Below are 9854 nucleotides of genomic sequence, written 5' to 3'. Positions count from 1 at the left end.
CGCCGGTTGGAGTTTCTGGCACCCACGAGCCTGCTTGTATGGGCCAGGCCCACGAACACACAGGTAGTAGCGCGAAAAAAGAAAACTCGGACATAAATGGCGCTGCACGTGGAATCGAACTCGCGATCAATACCTCCAGGTAAGTCGTTGGCTGACGACTCGAGCTACTACGAATATATATATGAAACATTGCAGCGCGACGATACATAAGAACAGTAGCTGCATAGATATTTAAATTATATAAAAACATTTTAGAAAAGCGTGATTTCTTTTGACAAAAATGTGTTTTTTTCTTGGAAGTCCACAGATTTTAGAAAAAATCATGAATTAGAAAAAATTCATCAATTTTCCAAAAAGTTCACAAAAATCTGAAAAGGTTCATCGATTTTCAAAAACTTCCAGAAAGTCTGAAAAAAGTTCATTGATTTTGAACAAAAACTTCATCTATTCTCAAAAGGAGCTTATCAATTTTCAAAAAAAGTTCATCAATTCTCAAAAAGAGTTTATCAATTTCAGAAAAGTTCATCGATTTTTAAAAAGTTTACAAAAATCAAATTTGAAAATTAGTTGACAAAATTGAAAAACGTTCATCAATTTTGGAAAAGAGTTCATCGAATTTGAAAAAACTTCATCGAATTTGAAAAAAGTTCATCGATTTTGGAAAAAAGTTCATTGAATTTTAAAAGAAGTTCAGCGAATTTGAAAAAAGTTCATCAAGTTTGGAAAAAAAGTTCATCCAATTCAAAAAAATGTTCATCGAATTTGGAACAAAGTTCTTCGATTTTGAAAAATGTTCATCGATTTTGGAAAAGTTCATTAATTTGAAAAATAGTTTATTGAAATGAACAAAAGGAAAAAAAACACCGAACAAAACCCTTTCGAATAAACAAGAAAAACGAAAAAAATCGACATGAGAAGAAAACAGTGAAGAAGATTCTTTTGAACACATGAGGTAAGAGTGGTGCGATGCTTAGTGTATGGTGCGAAAGAAGAGGAGGTCGCGGGTTCGATTTCCACAAGACGCATTTGCATTTTTGTGCTTTACAACAGAAAAAAAGGAACGATGGGCCGGCCCAAGAAGACGCGTCAAGGAGGGAGAGGTGTGCGCCCGTTTGCGCGGTTGCCTCGCAACGGGCGCCGTTTAGGGAATGCCAAAAAATTAGTACCACCTTGGGTAGAACAAAAATCTTTTTCTTGATGAACGGATGAAAAATTTGAAGAAACGCACCTTGCTTTATTAGTAGGTATAGAAGTTCTCGTGAGAGCTGGCACCAAGCAAATTATCTTTGCATTTTATAAAGCAGGTCTTGAGACTTCTGGCAAGAAAGGTTATTTAGGTATGATGCAACTCTTTTGCATCTAGAGATTGTATGCCACCTGCCTCATATTTGTACGGTACTATATACACTTGATATCCTAAAAGTATTATATACTGCGTGTATTTTTATTTCTTTTGATTTGTTTGCCTTGGTTGTTATTTATGCCTACAACTTCATATATGGGATTCTATTTCAGGGCACCTTTTTCAGTTGTTAGTTGAGGTGCTTATGATTTTCTGAATGAGTACATAGGTAATGTTGGAGATGCTTTGTTCTTATTTTTTTTAGATGTTTACTTTGCTTACTGTTCTCAAATTGATGCTCCTTAGCTTTTTTCTGTCAGTGCAGATCTTCTTTTTAAATAGCACGGATAGAGGACCAGAAAAGAGATACTTTTCTTGTTGGTGCACTTGCAAATATATGCGGATCTGCACCTTAGATTTCCTTGCCTTTGGCTGACCTGTCTCTTTCTTTTGCTAGGCCATCAACTTGCTTTCAACTCGAGCGGGATTTGCTGCAACCCCCTATCTGTGACGCGGTGCCGCAAAAATATCCTTCTCTCTGTCCTGATTCTAATTCTCTGCCATCTTCATCTACATATGCCTGTGATTGCCTACTCTGTTTCTACCTAAACAACATCTGTATGTATGCTGGTGAAGTGAGAGAGAAATTAAGAGGAAGATAGAGTGAGAGACAAAACAGTAGGTAGAAAGATAGCTAGACATCAAACGTTGTAGTATATAGGTTATTAAGATCGGTTGCTACTCTCTTGTTTAATTAAATGTCCATGTGCTGATTTATGTTCTATGCTTTATATGCATCACATTATATCTAACCCTTTACGTTTACCTTTTCCTGTTCATGGAAAATGTAATAGTTGGGTGTTTCTAGCCCTCTAACAGATTCTATATTTCTACAGGGTTTGCCTCGGAGATGACTGACCTTTTTAGCAAGTTATTTCTTGAGGCTATGTTTGAGAAGCTTGGCCTCCCTCTGCCACACTATTTTACCCATGCTCTTGAGCAGGGCGGATATGTATCAATAGTTAAGTTTTACCCCACAACAGAACGGCTGCGGCATATATCTGGACCAGTATCGCTATCAAGTAGCACATGCGAAAATGGAGCAAGTGCGATGAATGGTGCAGCAGCACGAGCAATCAGGTACATGGAAACTCTCCATCTCAAGGTGCTTATGATTACAACTATGCAAAGCTGCAGCAAGTATAGAAGACCAATGCAAGGCTCCAGCTTCAGAGGGTTTAGAAGAAAAAGGAGACAGAAGAACAGAAAATTAAGATTGGAGAACTAGGTAAGGAATGGTCAGATTATTTGGATGAGGTCCTCGCCAGCGACTTGCTATCTGACCCACCTACTGGTATACAAGCTCATTTCCGCTCTTTCATATGTAGGCTTGGATGCAAAGCGCAGGGCAGCAATGCCGCATGTTGGTTTCGCATTGTATTTGGAAGAACGAGATGCCCAAGATCAAATATTATCGAAAAAGCAGAAGATCTAGGTATATATCGGTGAGATGCTATGTTTTTACCTTTTTCTCTTGACGTGTAAAAGGTGCACTACCTTAGACCTTCTATGGCCCTCATTGTTGTTTGGAAATATTTCTCCTCTTTGCTACAACAATGCACACTTTCTTTTATGAAGAATAATGCACTCATTGATGCTGCTTACTTGACACGTCTTTGTTGTACCCATGTTGCTTACTTATATATCTAAGAGTTCAGTTATACTTTTTGCCTCTGTATTTTCACCTTACTTCCTATTCATAATTTTATTAGTGCAATTTGAAAATTACTGTCAAGTGCAGCGTTCTGGAGCTCGGGCTCCATGGAGCCCGATATTTCTTTATACTACCTGATTTTCCTCAAAAGGTTATCATGCACTTGTGTGTGTACGTGTGGTGGTGGGGGTAGCTATTTTTTCATCCATTACCTTTTTAATCTCCTATTGCCATCCCCCTTCCGCCATATCTTTTCCGAGTTTATACCCTCACGTTACGATATGTTTCACTTAGGGAACAATTCCATCCTCTATTTTTGTTGTTTGGTTCCTGTTTTCAACTTCAGTGGTTTTTTCCATGTTCATGAGCTGATGATTTTGCTTCTGCCTTGAGTCAGTAGAAAAATGAAACCATTTTACATTTAAATTTCTCTAGAGTTAAAGTGATGTTGTACTCTGGGTGACGAAGGACGAGAGCCTGGGGCGATCTCAGTTCTTTTTTCAATTTTGATTTTATGCAGATTTTTAAACAATAATTACCACTTTAAAATAAATTTCATTATCTATTTTTTTGTTATCTGTAGTAGTGCTTCGTCTTCGAAATTGCACTGCTATTGGTGTCTAAATATAAGATCATCATAACTTTGAAGTTGCACTGCTATTGGTAATGAATTTTGGCAAACACTTTTAGAGTCTTGCAAATTATTTAGAGTTTTATTTTGTACTGCATATAATACATAGGTAGTTCTTGGAGATAGATCTATTCAGATTTATGTGTTCCGTCTGCCAACTTAACTTTGCTCACTTTCTTCTTGATCTAGCTTACTAATCGTTCAAAGTCAAGTCGTACACATGTCCAAATTGAATAATAATGCCCTTTTGTTCCTACTCTGAACAAGACGTATAGATTTTAGATTTCCGTAATCATCTATGTACTAGATATCCCTCTATATAATCGTGTGTTCTATATGTAATCAAGCACCTCCCCATGTTGATATGCCCAGCTAATGTTTTAAAAAGATCCCTGATCTGTATTAGCACTATAACTGTACCAAAACAAAATCATAACATTACGGATCATGCGTGGATGGGCTTCTGGCCCAGTGGTCAGCGAACGGCTGTGTAAGCTGGCCGATGCAGGTTCGAGCCTCGGTTCGTACTCTGCTGTCTCACATTCTTCTCTTAATTAAAAAATCAGTAGGGGCCTCTTCCCCTACTGGTCTAGTTTAACATTACGAATCATGCAAAATAGCTACAATTATACACATAGAAGTACAAAATTCACCTAATACACACGTCAAGTGAAATTTAAATTCCTTTTCAAGAAGACTATCAGTCCACGGTCCTACCAAAACATCATGAGTGATAGTAGAATACAATACCATAGGCATTTTGAAATCCATGCCAATGAATCTCTCAAGCTTGTTAGACCCACCCACACGCCCCCACCCCCGCTTCGAGCCTCGGTTCATACTCTGCTATCTCACATTCTTCTCTTAATTAAAAAATCAGTAGGGGCTTCTCCCCCTACTGGTCTAGTTTAACATTACGGATCATGCAAAATAGCTACAATTATACACACAGAAGTACAAAATTCACCTAATACACACATCGAGTGAAATTCAAATTCCTTTTCAAGAAGACTATCAGTCCACGGTCCTACCAAAGCATCATGAGTGATAGCAGAATACAATACCATAGGCATTTTGAAATCCATGCCAATGAATCTCTCAAGCTTGTTAGACCCACCCACACGCCCCCGCCCCCGCCCCCGCATCGCCCAGCTCGGGTGGCACGGGGGAACCCTAGCCGCAACGAGCGAGGCCCCTCCCCTGCCCTCACCTAGCGCCGCCGCTACCGGAGGGCCGGCCGGCGAAGCCGCGCCGGACCCCAGGAAGGTGGCGGCGGGGCGGATCTGATCCTCACGCCCCCAATCCCCCACCTGCAACCCACCACCCACATATCCCCCTCCTGGCGACTGCCTGCTGGCCCGGCGACGCTGGCTCCGGTCCCTCGCCGGCCTGGCCCTCGCCGCTCCGGCCAGCCTTGCCCTTCCCCCTCCGCCCGCCCTTGGCCGCCGCGGACGCCCCCCCTCGCGCGCCTCCTCCTCCCCGCCCGCGCCTTGCGTCCCTGAGATCCTGTCTGGCGTCTCTCGGGTGCCCTCCACCAACCGCTGCCCAAACTTGCCGGCCGGCGGCAGATCCGGCGCTCTTGGCCTTGCCATGGGCGCCCCCCTTTGCAACCTCCCTCTCCACGATGGCGTGACCCAGCCCTGCTGGTGTTGTTGCCGGGCATGAGGCCTGCGGCTGGAGGCGGAGGCGTCTGCGGCCTGCCTTTCGTGCAAGCGCCCTCCTTCATCTCCGGTGGCCCTCCCTTTCCCCGAGTCATGGTGACAGCTCTCGTGTGGAGGCATCGATGCTTCTGTGGTGTGGCTGGCACGGGCTCCTCGCGGCGGATCATTGCTGGTGCTACTCCGGTCCCGGTTGCCTGGGGCCCGCGTCTCTCCGGTGTCCCCTGCTGCCGGCGTCCTCTGCCGGGCAGCTCCGACCTCGGCGACCATGTGGCTGTGTTCCCTCCAGCTCACTCGACTTGCCGACGTCACGGCGGCTAAGGCCACGGCAGCTCAGATTTGCGTCCCTCCAGTCCTAGCTTGTCGGCGCTGCTGGACGCTGCCGCCCCAGATCTGCTCGCGAGGTTTTGCTTCGTCTCCAGCCCTACCCTGTATGCCTCAAGGCTCCACCTTTTGCCATATCCAGTGCTCGTGGGTTCGTGGGCGATGCCACCCACCGACGGCAAGTGCAGCCCTGCCAACCCCCTCCAGACATGGTAGTTCCGACCAACTTTGGCTTCCACAACTTCAATTCCGGACTAGGCTGCTATGGGATTGCTCAGCTTTAGGCCAGGGAGAGATCCCTGCTCGGCTTGCGGTGCTGGCAGCGGCGGCGCCCGCGGGTGTCGCTTCCTTCTTGGAGGCGTTGTCAAGGCCTTCAGCTGCGCCCCTCTTCGAGCTCAGGGGAAACCCTAGGTCCGACTCCCTCGGACCGGATAGCGATGGTGTCCCGGCGTCGTCTTCCTTCTTGAAGGCGTTATCTTGCGAGCTCGCGGTGTCCCCGATTCTGGCTTGGTAGATGTTGGAATTCTTGTGTTGGTTTGGCGTTGCCACTTGGTTCGGGTTTGGTAGGTCTAGCTGTGATGTATCCTCCGTTCGGGCCGAGCATCCCCTTCTCTCTGCTCCGGGCACCATGTTCACGCCTGCCCGCATCCGTGTCATGTGTTGTACTTTGCTTATTCCATCCATGATGTAGTACTGCCCACCAGCAAAGCTCTCGGAATCACCAGGGTGGTCAATCTGAAACTTTCCGAGACATGTATGGCATCTATCTACAGTTGGCAGATGCAGGATCAGAAAGATGACTCATTTAACAAGGAATATGTAAAGACAGAAACATGCAAACATATCAAGAATATGTCTGCTAGACAAGTTCAAGTGCAGCAGTCAGCGGGAGGGTCAGGTAACCCATTCGCTGCTGCTGTTAATAGACGCTTCCAGTTTAGTTATCATGTACACCCCAATAAGCTAGTGACTGAAGAGACTAGTGATAAAATCGTACTTACATGTTTCAAATACCAAAAGGCTAACCATGAGATGGTCAAATGTCATGACTAGCACTTAATAATTTCAGTACAGAAAAGATAAAATTGATTGAATGTCGAGAGCTTACCAACTTCACTTGGTGATGGCTGCACTATACAGCACAAGGTGATGTCCTCTTCACAAAAGTCGGAGCCAGACAGAAGTGCTTCAGCAAAGAAAAACACAGGAGCTTCTCTAGCACGGGAAGGATCCTTAGGCCACGCCATAAAACTAATATGAAAAGAATGATCCATATTGAACTCATCGTGTACAGAACCAATGCCATATATGATATGAAGCTGATAATGTGCCCCAGTTTGCTGGGCATACTTGTGCAACGCTGCATCTGCTAAATCAACCCACCGTTTGTACCATCTTATGAGAAGGTTCCTCTTTCTGCCATATAAGATATGAAGCTGATAATGTGCCCCAGTTTGCTGGGCATACTTGTGCAACGCTGCATCTGCTAATTCAACCCACCGTTTGTACCATCTTATGAGAAGGTTCCTCTTTCTGGTGATGAGCTTAAAGGCCACTATGAACCGCTCTTCTTCAAGAGGAGGGTGTGGCAAATCATCTAGTAGTGGGGAAGGCAGCAACATGGTGGAGAGGCGCAGAATGTCAGCTGAGGAAAGCCAGCGTTTGTTGTTGAGCAGCGAGACAGCGTACGTTCCACAGAAAGCAAAACAGAAGAAGCAAAGAGCCCGTTCGGAACTCATCTGGCTTCTCCAAATCCGTGCTTCTCCTGCTCCGCGTGAGGAGCCAGCCCGAACGCGCCAGCTCCAGGAAGCCAGCTCCGCGGAGACGATCCCTCTCCAGTGTAAAATCACGGAGCAGCAGAAGTGCAGCTCCCAGAAACAGCGAAGTAGAAGTTTGACAAAATTGCAGCAGGATTGCCACCGCCAAGTGAATAACGGTTCGCTCAATTAGAAAGACCAGTCGAACGATGCCTTGCCCCACGTTCTCCCAGCCAAACTACACCGTGGGCTGCTGCCTTTTTCAAAGAATTGGGCCTTAAGCCCAGCACATGCAGCCCATCTTCACTTCCACGGATCTGAGAAGAATTTTCCGCAGCCGAACACACCTAGCTCCGCGAGAGAAGCTGGCAGTGAGTATGAGAAGCTGGAATCATGGATTTGGAGAAGTCAGAGGAGTTCCGAACGGAGCCAAAGAGTGCAAGGGCAGCAGGTTTGAGATTCCGCGCCGCCTTGTCAGCCGCTTGAAAGGCGGCCTCCAGCTCCGATGCCGTCAGACGGAACAACGACGGTGCAGCACCACGTGCGGAGGCAACAGCAGCACGGAGGTCAGCGCGGGAGAGACTGAGGTGCCAAAGGGCATCGTCATCGGAGAGGGAAGGACAGAGATGGCGAAGTGAGGCAACCAATCCATCAAGCGAGCGCTGAACTAGGCGGCGTATGGTACAGTTGCTGATGAAGGCGGTGTCGATCCGGTCGCTGGAGCGCATGGGAAAAGCGGCCGAATACCAGACGGAATTGAAGATGATGTTGTGGACGGGGTGTAGAGGGCCGTAGCAGAGACCCGCGATGAGGAGGCCGCGCGCTAAGGTACTATTGAGCTCGGTGGTGGGCAGGCGGGAGATGGCATCGAGGTAGTGGCTGCGGATCTGGCCAATCAGGCGCCGCCGCAGAACCCGGAGATCTGGTGTCCTCCGCGGTTCCTCTTTGGGTGCCGATTGGCTCAACTTGGAGAGAGGGACTTTGCGCTGGACGACGCGATCGGAAGATGACCCGGAGGAGCTGGACGAAGGGGAGGCCTTCTGTGGCGAGTCGGCAGCAGTTACGACCTCCCCGTCGACCTCTGGCACCCTCCCTGCCCCCTCCGCCTCCGCCTCCGCCTCCACCTCCACCTCCACCCCCGGATCCAACCGAGCCTTAGCGCGCTGGCGGCGGATGCGGCTACGCTGGCCAGCCATGTGAGCGGATCCCTCTTCTGATTGCGGCGGAACGAGCTAGGGTTTCAGGCGCTGTTTGCGTACTGAGGGAGTGAGAGCGGAACCAGGGAGGGGAATAGTGGGGGTGCGGGGTGGGTTGGACGAATATAATATGGCGGAAGATTTTCCTTTTTTTCAATTAGAGAACCAAACACAATCGGACCAGCTTCAGTAAAAAAAATTATAAGTAACAAAATCGTGGAATATTCCCCGCGCGCGCGTACTCGCGTGACTAGCCTTATCCGTGGCGGAATCGTTTTTACACCTCAGTCGTGCGATTCAACCGCGACACTTGCGCACGCTCCCTCCCGTCCGTCGTCCCTCCATCTTTATCGGCCAGTTCCCTCTCCTTATTCTTTTTTCTTTTTTCTTTTTTTCCCGAATCCCGGCTCCCTCCCCTCGTCAGGACGCCTCCTCGCCCAGCTCCGTGTGTGTCACGCCTACAGATCAGCCTGCAGCGGACTGATCTAGTGCAAGTGCACTTGCAACGACCAAGTCATCGCCGAGATGGAGGCTGGGACCATCACCAGGTGTTGCGTGTGTGTGAAGCCAAGTGTTGGCGTGTGAGTGACGACAACTATGGCCTACTTGTACCCGAACGATTGGATGAGATGGCATGAAGAAAAGTATTGAGCTATTTTCCCCTCGTCTTGCTCTCCTCGCTCTCACCTAACCTCTCTCTCTCTCTTCCTCCTTCCGTTCCCCTCCTCTCATCTCCAAATCTCTCAGATCGGGACGTGACAATCTGGTATTCAGAGCCAAAAATATTTCCCCACCGCCGTTGGCCTGATCGATCGGTAACATCCACCGGGTCAGGTGCGTGCTGCTCTGGCGAGATCGCACAAAATCCTGCCCGGGGTTCGATCTGATCCAGCGAAACCACGGCACCACCATCCAAGCCCTCGGCGCAGACCCGCCGCGTGCTCGACGCCATGTCGGAGACCACGGACAAGCTACAGAGCTTGCTCGAGTCCGTCATCCGCCGCCTCGACGCCAACCAGAAGACTGCCGACGAGCGCCACCAGGCACAGATCGACTACAACGACCAGGTCTCTGCCGAGATCAAGCTCCTCTCCAAGCAGACCGACCTCACGCAAGCCGACGTGGACGAGGCCCGCAAGACTACGCCGACCGTTGATCCCGCGGCGACCGTCTCCGGAGGCGCATCTCCATCGGGGGTCACGGCCACCGCGGACTCCTCCGCGCACCCTCCA

General features: G+C 48.2%; 1 protein-coding gene across 1 annotated transcript; it reads right to left on the bottom strand.

Annotated features, from left to right (window-relative positions):
- Positions 1-5912: 5912 nt before the first annotated feature.
- On the bottom strand, positions 5913-8622 carry LOC147990321 (uncharacterized). Its single transcript, XM_087538029.1, has 5 exons — positions 8563-8622; positions 7836-8391; positions 7114-7368; positions 6778-6996; positions 5913-6436 (listed from the first exon to the last, which is right to left on the bottom strand). The coding sequence occupies exons 1-5, from the start codon at positions 8620-8622 to the stop codon at positions 5913-5915; spliced, it is 1614 nt and encodes a 537-aa protein (XP_087394155.1).
- Positions 8623-9854: the final 1232 nt, after the last annotated feature.

The sequence above is a fragment of the Triticum urartu genome, chromosome 1A (assembly GCF_056163025.1).
Source record: "Triticum urartu cultivar PI428250 chromosome 1A, HENAU_Tu73, whole genome shotgun sequence".
In the NCBI taxonomy this organism is placed as follows: Eukaryota; Viridiplantae; Streptophyta; class Magnoliopsida; order Poales; family Poaceae; genus Triticum; species Triticum urartu.
Note: the sequence above shows the minus strand (reverse complement) of the source record. Positions and strands in the feature narration are given on the sequence as shown.

Excerpts from the sequence above, each read along its gene's own strand:
- LOC147990321 (XM_087538029.1), bottom strand. The coding sequence starts at position 8,622 with ATGGCTGGCCAGCGTAGCCGCATCCGCCGCCAGCGCGCTAAGGCTCGG. Across the intron at positions 8,392-8,562 it reads AGGCTCGGTTGGATCCGGGG|TTGAGCCAATCGGCACCCAA; the intron begins GTGGAGGTGGAG and ends CCTCTCTCCAAG. Across the intron at positions 7,369-7,835 it reads CTCCGTTCGGAACTCCTCTG|TCTGTGGAACGTACGCTGTC; the intron begins ACTTCTCCAAAT and ends TCTGTTTTGCTT.